The sequence below is a fragment of the Seriola aureovittata genome, chromosome 10 (genome assembly GCF_021018895.1).
Source record: "Seriola aureovittata isolate HTS-2021-v1 ecotype China chromosome 10, ASM2101889v1, whole genome shotgun sequence".
Taxonomy (NCBI): domain Eukaryota; kingdom Metazoa; phylum Chordata; class Actinopteri; order Carangiformes; family Carangidae; genus Seriola; species Seriola aureovittata.
The window spans coordinates 4349935-4369384 of NC_079373.1; the positions used below are offsets into that span (position 1 = coordinate 4349935).

The 19450-nt window shown below is 42.5% G+C and overlaps 1 protein-coding gene across 6 annotated transcripts in view; it reads right to left on the minus strand.

Annotated features, from left to right (window-relative positions):
• Positions 1-19450, minus strand: part of LOC130176085 (transcription factor SOX-6-like) — a 118561-nt gene that overhangs the window by 24508 nt on the left and 74603 nt on the right. For 5 of the 6 annotated variants that reach the window (XM_056386951.1, XM_056386955.1, XM_056386954.1 and 2 more), the window contains 3 exons: positions 16733-16801; positions 6953-7073; positions 5569-5651 (listed from right to left, as the gene is read on the minus strand). In XM_056386951.1, coding sequence (XP_056242926.1) covers positions 5569-5651; positions 6953-7073; positions 16733-16801 — 273 coding nt within the window. The remainder of the gene's footprint in view (positions 1-5568; positions 5652-6952; positions 7074-16732; positions 16802-19450) is intronic. The other variant, XM_056386953.1, reaches the window with a different exon arrangement.

Sequence of the window (19450 nt, forward strand, 5' to 3'; positions counted from 1 at the left end):
TATGAGATCCCCGTAAGAATGTGCCTTGAATGGCTGGTGGTGAGGCCTCTCGCGTCAATCACACCGACCGCAGAGTTACTTCTGGTGATGCCTGATATTCTTACAGCTCTGAGGGGAGCGGGAGCTGGGGCAGACACACGAGTCTTTGAGGTAAAACACACAGTTAAGCTCTCGCACCCTGTACCCTGTGTGCGCACACACACACACACACACACACACACGCACACACACACACACACAGGGTATTTTTGTGCAAACACACCCACGGCCATTGTGCTGTTAACAGCGATTCCGTCAGCAATTCCAAATAAGAGGAGGGAACTGTTGAACAGACAAAAGCCTGAAATTAAGAGCTTCTACCTATTTTTTTTCCTCCCTCTGTTTCTTAAAGACACTCTGAGATTGATTGGTGACTGGGGAGGCCAATGTGCAACGTAAACAACCCCAACTAGAGCTCTCGCCATTCAGTCAAACCCCAAGGGAAGACAATGCCGCAATTTCCTAAATTACAAATTGACAAAGAGGGCCTTGAACTGCGCCTCAGCTGTCCAGACTATCTGACTGGCCCCTGGATGTTAGTGCTAATTTGACTAAAATCCAAATGATTAGTCAATCATTTTTGATCCTCCCGATCACCCAGCAGGTTTATTTTTTTTAATAGCCTTGGCCTGCTTTGGTGTAATTGTTAAGAAAGCAAAGAGGAGGTGATGTTGTTGTGGTCTGGGTTGTGGACAGCACCGTCTGGACCGGCCTGCCAACAGCCTCCTCTGTGCTCAGACCGGCCTGTCCCATTAGAACTGAGTGGAGAATCCCTCTAGCTGGCCTCTTTTAGTGTCGAGCCGCTATCGATCTCAGGAGTACACAAAACAAATGAGGTTTTGTCTTTTGCAGCAGGTTTGCAGGGGGAGGAGGAGGAGGAGGAGGAGGCTGAAATTGATCGACTGCCACTGAGCTGGCCCACACAGAGGATGGAGGGTAAGTGTTGCACTGGGAGGGTTAGCTGTGGCCAAGACAGTGGAAAAGATACACAGGGAGGCAAGCTGCATACACAACCATCTCCTTTCCACTTCTCTGTCATGGAGCAAATGCTCAGATTTTTAAATAAAGAAAAACCTAATCTGATTTCCTTCCAGAAGAAAACCATTCTGCTCTAACTACTGTATGTTGGTAATTAGGGGCACAAAAGTTTGTTCCTCACCTTTGTCTGCATGTCTGAGACACAGAGAGAGAAACAGGCAGAACACAGGGACAGACAAGCAGGAGATGTCTTATGATTTCAACAAGAATGTCTGCTAAGCAACTGTATTTCCCTCGCATTAGCCGTGCACAAAGGGGGCCTTTCTTCAGCAGGAATCCACTGTTTGTGAAGGGGTCTACTCCGAGGCTCTGGAAACAATTGGCCTGATCAAGTTCCCACGCCGATAGCACGACATTTGTTCTATCAAAAACTGTTAGGTCAGTTGAGTCGTGCACAATGAGGCAGCTTCTGCCAAATGACTCTGCTTGATTTGATTTTGTTTTCTTCAGACTGATTAAACCGTTAAACAAAAGAAGTGATCGAGTCTTTTCTGTCCTCTTCGATGATTTTGAGAAATGGAAGTCGTCTTGTATCCTGTGCAGGTTCATTTCATTTCCCCCGCTTGAAAATATGCTCTTTCTGTAACCCAGTTCATGCCTGCTTGACCATCAGTGCCAGCCAGCTGTCTGAGAGAGTCCTACAGGGCTCAACTTTAAAACATCTGGAGCAGTCTGGCTACAACATCTGTCCGTCCTGAGCCGTTAAAAAGAGGTTTGATAGCAGCTGGCGTGTACTTGACTACAGCATGTAGCGGAGACGGCTAATGTAGAACTAACATGGTGTAATTGTGTATTTACAATGCTTTTTTATACCCTAATGCACAGTCTGACACACTGGAGTTAAGGCCATTGTGAAGTGAAGTGTGACTGAGACTAATAAGTAAAAAACACTTAAAAACAGACAAGATCTCAGTGTGTGCACTGCACTGCCACTCTGAGACACTACACAGGACTTTACAGTGCAGCCTTGTTTAAATCCCGATTGACTGACTCACCAAATGCACGTCATTTGCTAAACAAGCAGCAACAAAAGAAAAACACACTCTATTGATTATGAATGATGGTTAGTCACCCATTAATTAATAATTTTATCATCCTATAATATACACTCCATATTGTGTTCTGTGTGTGCTTGTCTAATACAATTTTTACATCAGCGTAACAACCAGCACAAAGTACAGGGGGCGGGGCCAGAGAGAGAGTTCTCATGCAAGATAAAGAAGTGATGAGTAAAGACAGGAAAAGTTAGAGGAAATATGTCAGTGAGGCTCCAAGTGAAAAACATCCTCTCACAGTCATTGTGAAAAAACAAACAAACAAACAAACAAAAAAAAACAAAACAGGTTTTCAATGGTGTAGTTGTCCCTCACCTCCCAAAGGCAGAGCCCATAAAGAAAGCAGAGCCAGAGCTGAGAAAGAGAGAGAGAGCCGCTGTGGCACTACAGCGTAACCGCAGTGGCTACATGCAGGCCAAAGGGCTCAAGATAGTGCAGGAAGAAGAGGAATAAATGTTTCTGTTCTACTCATCACATTTGTTCTACTTGTTATGTCGGAGTCACGTCAGTTCAGGGTTTCCTGCAGCATTTAACGGCAGACAGAAGAAAACGATAAGACTCGTGTAAACCAGCAGAGGTGCTACATCACACTGCTCTGTGATGAATTAGGCAACTATACAGTAACTAAACCGACCGTGAGGCGATCTGCCACCAAACATGTTCACCGTTTGGTCATTAACCAAAGGGATATGCTCCAGTGTTAGGAGAGCTGAAGGCAAGTGGCTAAATTGTTAATCCTGAGGGAAACACTGTAATTGCCTCCGACACACAAACAAGCAGCTCACATACACAGCAAGGACACTCAAAGAGGATGCAACCCATGTAGTGTGAGGGGGTTGATAAACCATGCCAACTTCACACAGTAAGTATTTATTTCATGGCTGGATAGCAGAGCAGCATGCAGGTGTTTTTATTTTTTATTTTTATTGTGTTCATCCAATATAAATTCTGTACTAAAGAGAGCTGCTGGTAAATGTCTGAGATGAAGATACATAACTCAACAAGTAAAACTCATAACTCTCATCGTGATTGCTTTTGGCGTTTGGTATTGTTGTCAAAACAATGTCCAAACATGTGCTGGAAGCCGGCGCCTCCGTCTCACAAAAATTCCTCAGATAATCGCGCTTTTTTTTTTTTCTTCTCTCATAAACACTTCCACCGACGCTCTCTCTCTCTCTCTCTCTCTCCCTCCCTCTCAGTCTCCCTCCTTTTCCCAGTCTCCTACTCAATTCCAGCCGTGATGAGAAGCTTCCTCATTCATTCAGGTTCCTCTCTGCCCCCCCCCGCTCCACGTCTCAGGCTGTGTTTAAATGTGAATGAGTTTGCATCTCCGACATTATTCATCCTCTTACCTCTCACTCACCGTACGGCTCTTTTGATAATTTCAAAGGCGAGAGTGGAGCTAGGCTGCGCCGAGACTCCGATCCCCCTCAGCGCAGCGCGGCGCTTTGCTAAGTCAATAGCGGCTAATGAGGGCCTTGATAAGCAAAAACCACAATACAAATTGAATAAACTGAGATAAGGATTCTTATAACATCCAAAAGCCATGCTATGGTAACGACTGACATGATGAAGCAGTATTGTTTGCCGGTGAAAAAGCTTCATGAGGGCTTTTGTTCTTTGCTCTGATAGTAGGTACAGCAGGAGGGGTGATGGGGTCGTGTTGTGAAATCCCAAACCGCCTCAAGGGAATAAAGATTTAATTTTTCTTTTCTTCTATTTCGTTTCTTTTTTTCTATTTTCTTTTTTTCTTTGCAAATACGTTCTATGATAACCATTATGGAAACGTGCCATTCTCAAACCACAGGTGTCAAGCAGCAATAAAATATTTGATGAATTGCCTGGGCCAGGTGTTGTGCTGGTGGGGCGGAATTCCTCTGTGATTCATCATAACAGCTTTTGTTTAACACAGCTGACAGGCAGCAGATAAGCAGGCTAGCACGTTAGCGTCGGCCTATAGAGCTTCATCCTTTAACCGACGTGTCATGCTGTTTTATTGAGAGAAGTTAACTCCATTAATATTCATTAAAGGAACGAGCCTGTGATCTGAGCCGATTAATGCATGCTGGGCCTCCTCCAGCTTCCATTTGTACTTCCCATTCATTTTGCTTTTACGGCTGTTCTGGTGTATTTATGAACATATACTGCAGCTGAGGATATTGCAGCAAAGTGAGGAAATAAGTAATGCTAGCAGGCAACTCTTATTTTTTTCCTCCAGTGTTATTATTGTAGCCGAGAGTCTGCACTTTCCACAGATCACCTGTCAGTCACGCAGCGTGGGGCTTCTGTCTTTGATTTTCTGTTGTTGAAATTAGACCTTCTGTCAGTGACGCTGGCTTACTTAACTGTGCAGTCATGACAGCTACCACTTCTTAAGAAAAATACCTAGTTTCTCCTTTTGATCGCAACGTTGAGATTTTTCCCAGGTAAAAACTCACAAGACATGCTGAATCACAACGGCCTTGGCCTCCGGATAACAGGCGAAATATAAAAGGTTTCATGCACCAGGTATACATTAAATTACCATTGTGTTCGTTGAGTCCGCCATGGATAGGAAGCATTAAAAAGTCTTTTATTCTATAAAAAGTATTGCTGGTTTTATCCCACTTGAACTCAGGGCGAGGTTAGAGTGAACAGGAGTTTCATTTAGTTTGCCAATGTTTCTTATCTTGACTGTCTTTTCTATTTATCTACCCACTTCTGTACGATTGTCTGGGGCTCTGGCCTGCCGGTTACACCCTCAGGATTAGAGCCATATGTACTTTCTCAGTGTACAAGCAGTGTATAGCTCTGTCTTTGTTCCTGCTGCTGTTCTGAAACTTTGTCTCTGCTGCAGTTGTTTATTTGGTTGTGAAACACTCACTCAAGTTATCATCAGAGATACTGAAGAGGCACTTCTTTAGTTTGCTTTGCTGGCATTTGCTCTGACACAGTCTCCAACTGTTAAATTATATGACTCTTTTTTTGTTTTGTTTTTTCTAACAACCAACACTATGACAACATAACATTTCCTTTCCTTTTGGTTAAACTAAACCAAATTTGGTTTAGGTGGGAGTTATGTCTTTGACAACAAAAGCAATTTGTGGTTTTAGTCATGACTAAATGTGAAAATGTTTTGCCAAATATGTTATAAAGTCTCTTATTTCCTGAGTATTCATGAGTTGAGAAGTGAATCCAGGTGAAACTGAAGCATATCTCACACATGCCCACTAAACTCCTCACCCTCACTTTTCACCACTTCATTGTCAAACTGTCTCGTTTCCAACATGTGATCCTTTTGTGGCAGGAGGACATGACTCACTCTTTTTGTGCAATTTCATTTAAAGGGTCGGTTCAGCCCAGTTATGTGACTCTATCCATGCAGGAAGCTCTGGTTTGGTGAAGATGCAGTGCTGATTTTGATGAACTTCCAGGAGACCAGGTGTTTCAGTCTTACCTGTAGTTGTAATGGGCTGAGTCCAGATGCCGCTGCAGCTGCCATTGTCGATGGAATGAACTGCATGGGGTAATTCTCACCTGCTGAACAAGGAAAACAACACATATTGTAGAGAGAGGTGGCAGCAGATTACTGCACAAGAACTAACCTGCTTTTTTTTTCTTTTCTTTTTTTTTGCCTTCAGCTTCTGTCTGTCTCTCTGTCTCGCTCTTTGTCTCCTCCCTTGTTCCTCTCATGTTTTTATTCATGTCAAATGAGACGTAAAGGGTCACAAGCGTTTTTATTCGAAGGTTAATAACGCTCAGTGTCGGTACACTCGGGTACTTGAGACCAGAGTGAGCAGAGTTCACATCCAGAGCTCCCTCATTGGGATGCACTCATAAATTCATATACCAGTACCGTGAATAACCCCTACTGTTTGTTCCTAAAAGGCTTTCCATGTCTGAGCCTTTGTTGAAAACAGGCCAAAGTCAAAGCAAAGTGTACAATAATGGCTTTTTAATCCTTTCCTTCATTTCTGCCTTTCTTTGCACCCTCACGGGAGTGTGTGCTCACGCAGTAGGAATAAACATGGATTATTCTGTATGAAGTACGGAGGGTCAGTGTGGTGCGGCGTCAGACGAGCACCGGGAGGAATGCATGGAAGGAAGGAATGTGTGAAGGACGAGGAGAGAGAGGAAGAAAGCAGGTGGTGCAGGGGATCCTGCAGGAAGACGACTGTGCGTGGGTGTGTGTGTGTAGGTGTGTCTTCCAGTGTTTTGTTGTGGCGCAAAATCCCTGCTGGGACATGCAAACACTCACACCTTCTATTGTGTTTTGCGTGCAAGTTTTTTGGGGAATGCATGTGATTTGTCTGTCTACATCTCGCTTATGTGTGCACTGGTGGGTCGGGGAGCACCAGGAGGACATGCATGAGAGTGTGTGCATGTGTGTGTGAGAAAGTGTGAAATTCCATGTTGCAGATGTGTTGTGCAACTGACATGTTTTCAGCACGCCATAAAAGAGACATTCCAGTCCTCGCTGTGTCCAATGTATTGTTCCCGACGTGAACAAGCAGGGCTGGTAAATCTCTCCGCTCATTTTCAGAACATTCCTCACCTGACACACCTCATTAACATAGACTGGGATCCCAGTGTTTGTGTGTATGTGTGTGTGTCTTAGAGGGAGAGAAAGAGAGAGAGAGAGAGAGAGAGAGAGAGACCTGTTTCTTTTGTATTTGACAAAGAGTCATAGAGCTTTTATCTGAGGGGGGTGAATATTTATCAAGAAAACATACATTTCAGCAGTGAGTAATCTGTTTTGGGCAACTTTTCAATGTGTGTGTGTGTGTGTGTGTGTGTGTGTGTGTGTGTGTGTGTGTGTGTGTGTGTGTGTGTGTGTGTACCTGGCTTGTAGGACATGCCCGGTGGGAAGAGGAAGCCTTGCTGTGCAGCAGCCGCAGCAGCCAAGGACCGCTGGTCATGAGGAAACACTGGGATCATCAGAGGAGGCATGTGACCCTGGACCTGAGAGAGAGAGAGGGAGAGCGGGAGGGAGAGAGAGAGAGAGAGAGAGAGAGAGAGAGACACACACATGTTTGTAGTATGTAGTCTTGTAAAACATGAAATAAGAAAAACGTAACTGAAAAAAACCTTGACGAACACACAACCACTCCTATCTACACAAATGCCACACACACACACACACACACACACACACACACACACAAAAACAAATGACACAATAACACTAGCAACAGCAAACTATAGAGACAGGAAAGAAAGATGGAACCTGTAAAAATCACTAAAGAAAAACTGAAGAAAAAAAATGAAGGACGGAGAGAAATAAAGGAGTTAGATAAAGTAAACTGAGAAGGGAGGAGGAGGCGGAATGGAGGAGGAAAAGAAAGCAATAGGATAGTCCGAGAGATAAGAAGTAAAAAGAAGGAATGTAAGGGAAAGAAGCAAAGAGTAAAGAAATAATTGAAAAACATCAAATGAAAAGTGAATAAACAAAAAGAGGGAAAGATAAGAAAATTCAAAAGGGAGTAAAGAGAAAAAAAAGAATGAAGGAAAAAAGCGAAGAGAAACAAATTAAGATGAAAAAAGAAAAGAAAGAACACCAGGAACCAAGAATATAAAAAGAAATAAAGAAGCAAAGAGACGAGAAATAATAAAGTCAGAAAAAGAAACACACACACACACACACACAAGCAAACAAGTACACTACCCCAGCCACTGACTGTAAGAATGAACTGATCATCGGGACTGAAGAGACAAAGTTAAAGAGCAGAGACCAAACAACAAATAAAGACGTTTCATTCTTGAGAGACAAGTGTAAAAATGTGAAGCAAAGTGTCTTTAAAACAACAGAGGAGCTAACAGCTGCCTTTCATGTCGGCTTGAAAGACTCATAAAAACTGTTGGTTGGACTGAGTTAAGGCGCTGAGGGCTCCAACTGAGGAGAACATATCAAAGATGAGCCTGCGGGAATCTATTAAGGCTGGACTGGATCGCTCTCTTCACTTCCATCTCTCCCTTTATCTCATCCTCTCCTCTCCCTTCTTCACTTTCTTCCCTGTTGTAAAATTGTTTGTCTCTTTCCCCCTCGTGTCTTGTCTTTCTTTTCTTTCTCTCTGCCTTAATTTCTTTCATTTTGTGTTTTTTCTGTCTCCTCACTCTCACAGTTCCTGTCTGAAAGTTGGCAGATTTTTAGAAGATGTGAGGAGGTTATTTAAGCCGAGGAGAGGACACATTGTCAGCTGACAAAACTTTTCAGATTAGTTCTATAGAAAAATGTTTTACATTTGACCACGTTTAATAAGATTTTATAACGATTTGCAACAGCTGTCCATCACTTCCTCCTTTTTTCTCCCATTCATCTCATTCTGTTTCTATATGCCTCCTGTTTTCTCATCATATTTTACCTCCTCTCCAGTTTCTCCTTTTCTTTCCTCTGTTACTCTCTAAGATGAACGCTTGTTGACACCTCCTCCTTCCCTTTCCATTTCCTCTCTCCGTTCAATGCTGTCTGCCTCCATTCATCTCCTTTACTACCAATTCATTAACCACATGGCCTCCCTCCCACTGTCCTCCTGGGACAGTTCATCATTAGCGCCCAAATTTACGCCATCAGCATGTTGTGTGCTCACAGTTCTCCTCTCTGCATTTGTACCGCGTGGTTACATTGCTGAATTAGTTGAATAAGACGACCGTCCTCTGGGATGTTTATGGTGTGTGTGTGTGTGCGTGCGTGTGCGTGCGTGTGTGTGCGTGTGTGTGTGTGTGAGGCAGGGTCTAAGCGTTTGTGATCGGGAGGTTCAAAGAGCATGACTAAACAGAGAGAGGGAGATGAACGGGGTCATCCTTCACTTGTGCGTGTTTGCCGAGGAACTGTATTAATTAGTGGATCAATAAGAGGATCAACAACAGTTACTGTAAAGGGGATATCTTTGGGTTGTGGGCTGATGTTCTGACAAAACAAGAAACTTACAGATTTCATTCTGGGCTCTGGGAACTTGAGATCTTTTTTTTTTTTTTTTTTTTTACATAATAGATGTTTATAAAAACAAAATTGCTAGATCCTGTAAAACAATTGTAATATCAGACATTGTCTGGAAAACCCCACAATCACACTAAGTGAGAACATCGTTTCAATATCTTTTTATGTTTGTTTTATTCATACAGTATCTCTCTTGGAAACTACAGCATGGTACCTGGTTCAGGTGAGAAACATCATCATCTTCATTTGGTTAAATATTTCAAAAAGCCAAATGTACATGTTCAGGCTCCACTACCTCCACACTCTTACTTTGAAGCACTACAGTTAATGAAGTGATGCTAGTGTATGAATCTGTAAGTGATGAACTGTGTGTTTGACACTTGACACTGGACATCAGAGTACACAGCTCCATTACTGGAGTCAAAGTACAGATCCTCCTGGTCATATATTACTTTAGTACAAGTGGAAGTTGTTCAGTCAAATTTTTACTTGAGTTTAAGTTCTGGAGTACTTTTATTTAAAAAATACTCAAGTATTCAAAAGCACTTTTTTTTTTAATGTCAGCACATTGTTTTATTGTTGCACATTTACAGAACCTGATGACTGAAACAAACTACTGACTGAACCGACTGACTGTAGAACCTGTAGAATAAAAAGACTGTTGAATATCATACAAAGCTTGAAATGGCCATAAACAACTGAGCTGTTCAAAAGTGCAGCACAACATGACTGACAGTGTAGGAGTCGACTGTGATTGTTTTACACAGTGTATGGTCTGATCACATTTTAGAAAATAAAAGAAAATTTCACTCCTCTGACCTCTGCCCTGCTTCAAAGTAAGAGTACTTCATAGAAATTTAATGGAGTCAAAAGCACAATATTTGTCTTTTAAATGTAGTGGAATAAAAGTCATTAGTTTCCAAAAAAACAAACAAAAAAAAAAACAGTCAAGTGAAGGACAAATACTGGAAGATATACTCAAGTACATGTATTTCGTCACTGTCCACCCTTGCTGGACATGAATCATGTAAGTGCTGAGAGGACTGCTGCTGTATTTGTATGTTCATGTGGAGGGGAGATATTTTGTTAAATCGTTAGACTGTAGAACTAGATTGTGGCTAAAACAATTACAGTAAACTGAAATCCATCAAAAGAAAAGTGCTGTGGAGTGTATCTGTGGGGTTGTCTTGTACTTCTCTTTATGTTGACCAATCAGAGTTCAGGACCGTAAGAGTCACAACTCTTTGGACATTTTTGGACATTCTGGTTGGTCTTCACTTCATCAAAGGCCTGTTTGAGGCTTAAGACTTGGTTTAATGGTCGAGGTTAAAATTAGGTTGTGTGCACATGTGTGTGTTGTGTGCACATGTGTGTGCACACAACACACGCATGTGTGTGTGCTCACGTCTCTGCCACAACAATGCATCAAACATCTGTATTATCCACAGATGGCATGGAGTTACACATGTTAAGCACATGACCAGCTCTTCAGACAACATTGTTTAGGTCATACTCCAAAAAAGCCAGATAGTTCGGGAGCCCTCATCACACACACACACACACACACACACACACACACACACACACACTCAGACAAGTGTCCTGACGTCTTGTGACACGCAGAAAAGAGAATGAAGAGTGAAGAAAAACGAGTCTGTGTCCGAATGGCTAAAAAAAAAAAAGAAGAAGAGAGAAGTGGTGGTGGTGGTGGGGGGGTGGTGGTGGTGGGGGGGGGGTTATAGAGTGGGACAAAATGCTCCCATTCATTGTATTCCTCTGGGAACACTGGGACTGACTGGGGCTGCTTCACTAGCGCAAACACACAAAGATCTCCTTTTACCAAGGGGAGGGTGGGAGGGTGGGGGTGCGCTGGATGAATGGACTGGGGAAGGTGGTGCTGCGAGGGCCCCCGCTCTGCTCAGCCCCTAAGAAAACACAAGGCCCCCTTCCTCTAAACTGCCCACCAGACACATCGACATACACACCTAGGCACAGGGAACATGTGTACACGCGCAGACACACACTCAGAATTAATGGTCGTCTTGTGTACGGGCAGCAGGGTTAGGGGGCAATGAGTACGTATGTGGTGTGTCTGTATGTTGATGTGTTTGGGAGGCATAGAGGAGGAAGAAAGAAACGTCTGGTTGTGCATTTGGCAGGTATGCACACATGTGGATGTGAGTGAGTGTGTCCCTTGATTTTGTCCGTCACTTGACTTGAGGTAGAAACCTGCAAGTTCACAGATAATTACTCTCTGTAACCAAATGAAAATAAGTGATTCTAGTGACTTGTTCTTTGACTCTAGCATTAAATGAAAAAAATCAAGCACCAATTATTATTACATCCCAGTTACTATAACATTGTGGTGCCAGTTAAACCCTCTACACTAGCAGGGGATCTCTGCATGGAAACGTCACAGCGATGACAACCTGGTGCCATGGATGCTGACAAAATCTCACTGGTTCTTCCAAATTTTAGATATCAAGTTTCATTGTTACACAGTAACTGGAAGCAGAACAAAAAAGGCTAATACTGTAACTATGAAAAATAATTTATGTCTGTTCCAGTGAGAAGTGCTTTAGGGTGTTCAAATTGCCTGACTGAAGGAAAACGACTTCAAGAACACAACTCTGTAGCCTACTTAGTCATATAGAAGACCACAATATGTATTATAAAGCTCCATGCTCCATTAAGCAGTATGAGGATTTTTGATTTCAGCACTAAATCAAATGAGTCAGTGTAATGTGAATTGGACAACAGTGCTGCAAATAGCTTAGAGTTAACACCCAACTGTGACACTTTAAGTTCTAACAGCTGGTTTTAGCCACTTTCTGACCACTTGTAGTCATTTTGGCTCATTGTTTTAGTTCTCCAGCCAGTCTCACTGCTCTCATTCAAAACCATAAACAGCTGCTTGCAGCAAACAAGCTCAAACAGGGCAAATATGAAACTTGAAAATGTTAGCTTGAAACAGCATTAGCTACTGAAGAAAGTATGTAGGTACCTAAAAACATATTTTTCTGAGGAATTAGTGGACCAAACATTAGCTAAACACACAAAATATACAATATGTCTATGTAGCAACTGTTTGCTAACATATAAGCCATAGCAACTGAATAAGCTAGTGGTGTATCAGGGCTGACGCCTTTTAGCTTGTTTTATTGTCTCTGTGCCCCCTAGTGGCCACAATTTACTTAGTGCAGCTTTGAGAACACAATAGACATTTTTTGTGTTTGTAAAATTGATAATGTGTTTTGTGGGCGGAGCTGAAATGGTGGCAGTCGGTAATTTACAACATAAGAATATGGATCAATCAGATGCCTTCTCCTGTGATTTTAATGGTTTGCCAGCAGAAGACGTTAAGTACGTGAATAAGTGAGCAGTGAGGGAACAATGAAAGTCTGGACTTTCTGGATCCATGGTCCATCCTCCCGGTAACACATGCTCACCCTACATAAAAATAACACCAACAATATTATGTGTCCTAAGGCTTAGCAAAGTCTGTGTTCAGTTATAGTCTAAAGTAAACGTCATATCACAGATATAATATCACTGAATGCCACATCCAATCTTGCATAAATACTGAGTGATGTTATAGCTAAACTGTTTATGAGCAATTTAGTTTGTTTACATGCTACCTCTCCTTACATGCTAATGTTGCTAAGGTTAGTCAATAGTGTTTACCATTATGAAATGGCCTACTGAGAATGCCAGCTTTGTGGTTGCTGCTGTTACTAATTTATTGCTATCAACTACATCATTGATTTTGCCTTTGTGTGTGATAAACAGTGAAGATCTCATCAGTTTAGTTTAGCACTAAGCTTTAGTGTCTTTGATGACTGTATTCTATAAAGATGATAATGGTCACCTTTCTATTCATTCCTTTTCTTACATCCAATGGCACAACAAGACATTGTTTTTCCTTATTACAGGTATTTGTCCACTTGTTTTTCTGCCACCACAATGCACTTACAACTGCAGTGACGTAAATGTGACGTCCACTCCAGATTGTTCTTTATACCTTCAAATAATTACATTGCTCAGCTGTTTTTTTTCACCCCCATGAGCACAGTGAAGACACTAGAGGTGATTTTAATTGAAGCACACACAATTCCACTAAGCTTACACCATTTTCTATAGGCTAACACACAGGTTAATACAGTGGAGTGAGGGCCATTGTAAAGTCAAGAGTTAGCCATTCTCCATAGTTGGTGAGTCCATTTGACATTATGGGCCTTCCATGGCTTTCCGAGTCATTGTGTCTGAAGCTGTATTTGCTGACGTAGGAGGTGCCTGTCTATCTAATGGCCATTTGTGTGCTCCATTAGTTCTTATATATGTACGTAATTGTGTATATGTGAGTGTGTGGATTGTTGTGTTTGTGCCTGTTTGTCTTAACACAGGTTTACCAACCCCAACAATTGAGAGCCTCACTCTAACATCAGCGCTTTGCTTCAGACTGTAGTGCAAACTGTGCATCAAAAACTCAGATTAAGAATGCTGGTCAAAACATATAGGCCCATATACTTTAATCAGTCACAACATAAAAAACAAAAGCAGTCAGCTAATGGTGTTTCAACAGGGGGCAGCACTCTGTAATTATGGAACAGGCTTTTGACGACATCATCCACAGAGGAAAATAATACGACAGGATTAAACAGAGAAATAAAAACAAAAAGAAAACAACACTCGGGGGACAAGAATTCAGAGAGAAAAAGAGGAGGGCAGGCAGAGGAGGAGACAGAGGAGTTATAAATGAAGAACAGAGAGAGGGAGGAGGAGGAGGAGGAGTGCGGCTTTGCAGTCATTAATTAGCCCGTTAGCTAGGGCCCGGGCGGTGCGGTTAGGGCCTGTGCCTTTGTGGGCCTGAAGGAAATGGGCCACATATGAGAGCCATTATAAGAACTGACTTAACAAAGACACATGCCTGTCAGCCACCAGGCTGGGCTGGGCCGCTCTGCCTACGGCACACAAAGGACCCTCCACCACTGTGTGTATGTGTGTGTGTGTGTGTGTGTGTGTGTGTGTGTGTGCGCGTGTATGCTTACATGTGTGTTTGTGCACATGCATGTGTGTGTCAGGGAAATATGAACAGTCCCCATGTGTATTTTTGCATTAATGTAAACTGTCTCTACTTTTAGTTAGCTATATTATTGTTTATGTGAGAGCTTGCATGCAAGTATGCACATTTTATGTATGAACATCTGTTGTTTCTTCACATGTTTTGGTGCCTGTGTGTGTGTGTGTCTGTTTGTGTGTGTGTGTGTGTGTGTGTGTGTGTGTGTGTGTGTGTGTGTGTGTGTGTGTGTGTGAAACCATATCTATCAGAGTGAGGCCTTCGGAAGCGTTTCTTTAACCCGTGGACGTCCCCCGCTGGCTCTCCACACCATTTAAAACCACATGACAGGAAACCTGGGTCACTTTGAACTCCGCTCCCCCAACAACAACACTGCACTGCACTTGCTGACAAACACACTGACACCATGCATGGAGAGAGAGGAACGACGGAGCAACGAGAGGCAGAAAAGGAAAAAATGGGCTAAAAGCAGCATCTCACTGGGTTTTCATTGTCTCCGTTCATGTATCAGACACAGATGAGCCTCAATTTCTCGTATATCAATGCTGATCTATTAAACTATGATAATTAGCCATAAAATTAATGCTATTTAATCACTGAAGCTTTGGTTAACTTTATTTGTCGTGATGATGGAACAGATAGCATGTGTGCACTGAGTACTGCACATCGGGGAGTTGCAACTATTCCACTTTTCTAGCAAAAAAAAAAACGTTTCTTATTTTTTCCATCTGGACAACATTTAGTGTTTCAAATTAAGACGTGAACAATAACTGGCACTTCTAAAAAGTGGTTTCACCACACTGAGGCCTATTCTTTTCAGCTGAAACAGTAGCATTTGGTCAGCTCCTCAGAGTATTGGCCTGAGAGGAGCTCAGGTCTGGATTTGATAAGTGGAAACAGACCGGTGCAGCGCTGCCTGTGTGTTTAAGGCCAACACACATCCGACACAGCGTAAACAGCCCGTACCCCAGTGACTAAGCCCTGGAGCTTAGCCATAATAATTCTAAACCTCTGTACAGTAGATAGACCATATGCTCCTTACTAAGCTGGGTTTGTTCGCCAAGAAAGGCTATTGTTTTAAAAATAACTTCAATAACAAGTTTGCGCACACCCGGCTGTGATTTATATATTCAGCAACTTTTCATTTCATTTAAATAAATTGTTTTAGTGTCTTTTCTGTATTCATCTCTGCACCTTAACTTAACAGTAGATAAGTAGTTCTGGCAATTTCAAATCAAATCCAGCATAAGTGCGAAACAACAGCAGATGCTTGTGAAGCTCTACATGATAACATGCTGCTCTGAACAGCTATTTTCTGCATATCCCTTCATCCTCAAAACCAAACATGACACAGTATCCGAGCCTCACAGCGTGGAAGAGGATCCGAGCAGGAGCTGGTTTTTATGGTCTTGCTCTCCCCTGGGGCTCAGAGGCCTAATGAAGTCCAATCCGAGCTTTATTAAGATCCAAGGGTGGGGCCTTGTTATAAAAAAAAAAGAAAAAAAAGAAGAAGACGAAGAAGAAGAGGAGGAGGAGGGGGTGGAGGGCAAGCCCTTGTTAAACTACATCGCAAGCGAGGAATGGGAGATCCAAAGCTTAAGAGCAATGGGGGGATGAGAGTCAAGCAGTCACAGTGGCAAGTGGATTCAGATTGTCTCACAGGTTGATTTAATTCAGCTACCATCCAACCACTTAAAAAAAATAAACTGATGAAATACAAGCTGGCCAACTTCCCACGTGGCTATCAGCTACAGTGTGCAAATTTACCAGCATTTGGCTCACAGCTGGTGGTAATTTCTTGGTGAATGTGTATGTGTATACAGAGCAGCGCATCAGGTGGAACAGATGTAGGAATAAGGGAAGGAAAAAAAAACAGCAAATTTAAAAAAGAGAAACAGCAAGATATCTTTTTTTTAATCTGTATGTGTGTCTACAAATAACATTTTGTTATTGTCATTTCATTGTAATGGAGTAAATGAGAGAGAAAGCACTACAGAGCTGAGCGGAAAAAGTGTATGTGATGGCAAAATAAAGCATTTGATTGAGACAGGCAGCGAGAGGAGAGCATGCTTGGGTGAAGAGAGGAAACACATGTTGATAAACAGACAACTGGCGAAAGAGAAAGAGTAGGAGGAAGCCCAGAGGAGGCTGGAGTATCGATCGCTGGGTGATCAATGCAAAAGTAAATGATTCAGCCATAACCAGGGCAATTACCGGGTCACTGCTGTGTGTTACTGTGTGTCTGTGTGTGTGTGTGTGTGGGTGTGAGTGTGTGTATCTGCATGCCTCCGTATGAAAGCAAGACTGTTGCGTTGTAACTGTTGTACTTTCCAATAGCAGGCAAAACATAAAAGAAAAGGTCACGACCTCTTGTGTTACTGTCGCCTTCCAATCGCTCACGACTCAATAATAATGGAGCAGGAAGAAAATGGACACTTAGGTCATCCTGACGGACGACAGCGTCAGGGAGGTGAGGAGAGTCTGCAGAGGGCAGGAGCAGTCAGCAGCCAGTGTGAGGAATATATGGAATAAGTGTGTGTGTGTGTGTGTGTGTGTGTGTGTGTGTGTGTGTGTGTGTGTGAGGGGGGGGGGTGTCTGCCTACTAACCTGGATCTGTTGTTGGAGAATGTTTATCTTTTGCTGCTGCTGCAGGAGCTGCTGCTGTTGTCTGGCGATCTGCACACACACACACACAGACACACACACACAATGGGATGGAGAGAAAATGAGAGTTAATAAGACAAGGTGCATTATTTGTATATTGTGCTTTCCTTAATTCTGAGATGGTAAAGAATGAACTTAAACTAGCAAATTGCTGTGTTTATTGTTAAGTTACTTTTTAAAAAGAAATAAGAGGGAATTCTGGGAAATCTGGGTGAAAATCAAAGAAACAGCGATTGCACACGGAACTTCTGAACCCTATTGAAATCTCTCTTTACCAGAGCTTTTGACAGTAAATATTTATCAGGTATCCTCGACAAGTGATCAAGAAGGTTGCTGCAGCATCATAAAATCAGCACATGAAATCAAATTAAAATATACAGCATGTCTTGGAGCCCTGATACTCTGCTGACCAGCTGTTGCTTCGTTTATGATAACCCTTGCAGATGTGTGGCATGCAGCTTGTTATTGCTCCAAGAAACAACCTTATGGATTCAAACCAATCTGCTTCTTTTAAAAAGAGTTTTGGCACTGGATGGGAGAGCAAGAACGACTACAACAGAATGTGACAACACTTCATCACTGAGGGGAGAAAAGTTCAAGGCCTCTGAGAAGAGAAAACGGACATGTGGAGAGAAAAGTTTGGTGGTCATGCTACGTTCAGGCGGGATGTATCTGACCTACAAAGGGAGAGAAGTGAGAAGTGTGGCTGTTTTGAAAGTTGTCAATGAGGTCAAAAATTCCTTGAATGCAGTATAGTAAATCAGAGAGGAGTTCCAGTGGCAGTGAGTCAAATGTCTGTTTGACCTCAGATTGTTATCTGTAAGGACCTCAGCCCAGTGCGAAGGATGGCACAGCTTATTCATGCAATCAGCAGCATGGAAAGTTCCTGCACAATTCTCTTCACCGACGGTGAATCTGTGAGACTGACATGTTTACTAGGCCAACCAACAACATCCAGCATGCCTCTGGTACCCACCCCCCCCTCCTCTACCTTTGCACACACCCATCAACACTCATCAACAGGAGAGGCGATCATAGTTATTTCTTCCACGGTTGTTTTGATGTGAGATAGTCTTATGAAAAAACATCTGAAGTCAAGCGTTAAAGTGTTGACGGGCAGCTGGGACCGGCCAGTCATGTGGAGATAAAATCTTTAAGGGGCAGTATGTAAACTATTCGATCCTGCCCCCCCCTGAGCCAGAAAACTGAGGCAGCTGCCTCTCTTTTTTCTTGAGGAGTCGTTTAGTATATTTATTCTGAAATGTAATTACAGGCTGCTGAATGGGAGGCGGCGCCCCATTTGCACACATGTCATATTTCATTAAAGGCAGATTTCTCAGGGTTTGTCTGTAGGGCATTATCCTATCAAGTCTCAACAGCCAAATGACTGGCTGATATTGGAATCTGTCTTTCTTTGCACTCTCTCCATCTTCCCCGCTCCTTTGTGAAGCTGTGAAAGGTGGAATGTGTTGTGATGGGAGGTGTGGACTTGTCCAAACAGAGCCTGTCGTATGCCGACCTACAGTAACGTGTCGGCAAACAGCGAAAAACAAAGAGCAGCTCACCTAAACACCTCTTTGCTTAGGCTCTCTCTCTCCCTCTCTCTCTCTCGCTCTCTCTCTCTCTAAAACATGCTATTTTTTTTTACCTCTGCTTGACACCTGAAGACATGCTTCAGCAGCAGGAACTTCTGCTACCGCTTTTGAAGCCACACACATATGTTAAGGAAAAATTTTGTTTTTACTTCACAACTGAGGAAAGTTTGGCCGTCATTAATTTCAGATATGAAATCATTTAATAAACCAGCGTCATCAGAAACACAACCAGAACCAAGTCTAACAAGGTGAGGGAAGTGGTCAGGAAAGGGGTCATGTGACAAATCTAAGGGACACAGGATGAATACTATTTAATATTTTCTTTATCTTTTTAAGTAGTGTATAGTTTTAGGTAAAACAGTATATGAGGAGAGAATCAAAAGAATTTCTCACATTCAATACACAGCTGTTCACAAGGACACACTGCTTTGTTTTACGTGGTTACAGTAGCAATATAGGATGGGAAGAACTGATCTAACCAGTGACTAGTGACAGTAAGTAAGTATGAACTAGTTGCCGGTAACCTAGCAGGTTGAGCAACAGAACCTAATGGCCGTTAAAAAAGACAGAGTTGGCAGGTGTTGTTGCTGCTGTTAATGATAACGCCATTACAGATATGGGTACTATTACTATTATTTTCACTATAACATCCAAAGTGTTAATACAACAGCTGTTCGTGGTCTCCCCCATCCCTGAATCTGGTTCTGTTGCAGGTTCCTTACTGTTAAAGGGAGTTTTCACTCCCCTGTCGTCTTGCTCTTCCTCATTGTGGGAACTGATGAACTGGGTTTCTCTCTATTATACTGTAAGTGTATACTGTACTGAGTGTTGACCTCACTCTGTAATGCACTTTGAGGTAATGTGTGTTGTGATTTGGCGCTATACAAATAAAACTGCATTGAACTGAATTGAATTGAAACTATTCTGCACCTTCTTCTCTTCAACTTATAATAGGAAACTGACAACTTTAACACCTGTCACTCCACACTTTCTGTTTTCTTTGCCACTTTCTCTATACAACTACTGTTGGTGCTATCAAACCACATAAAAATGCACTAAAGAAATC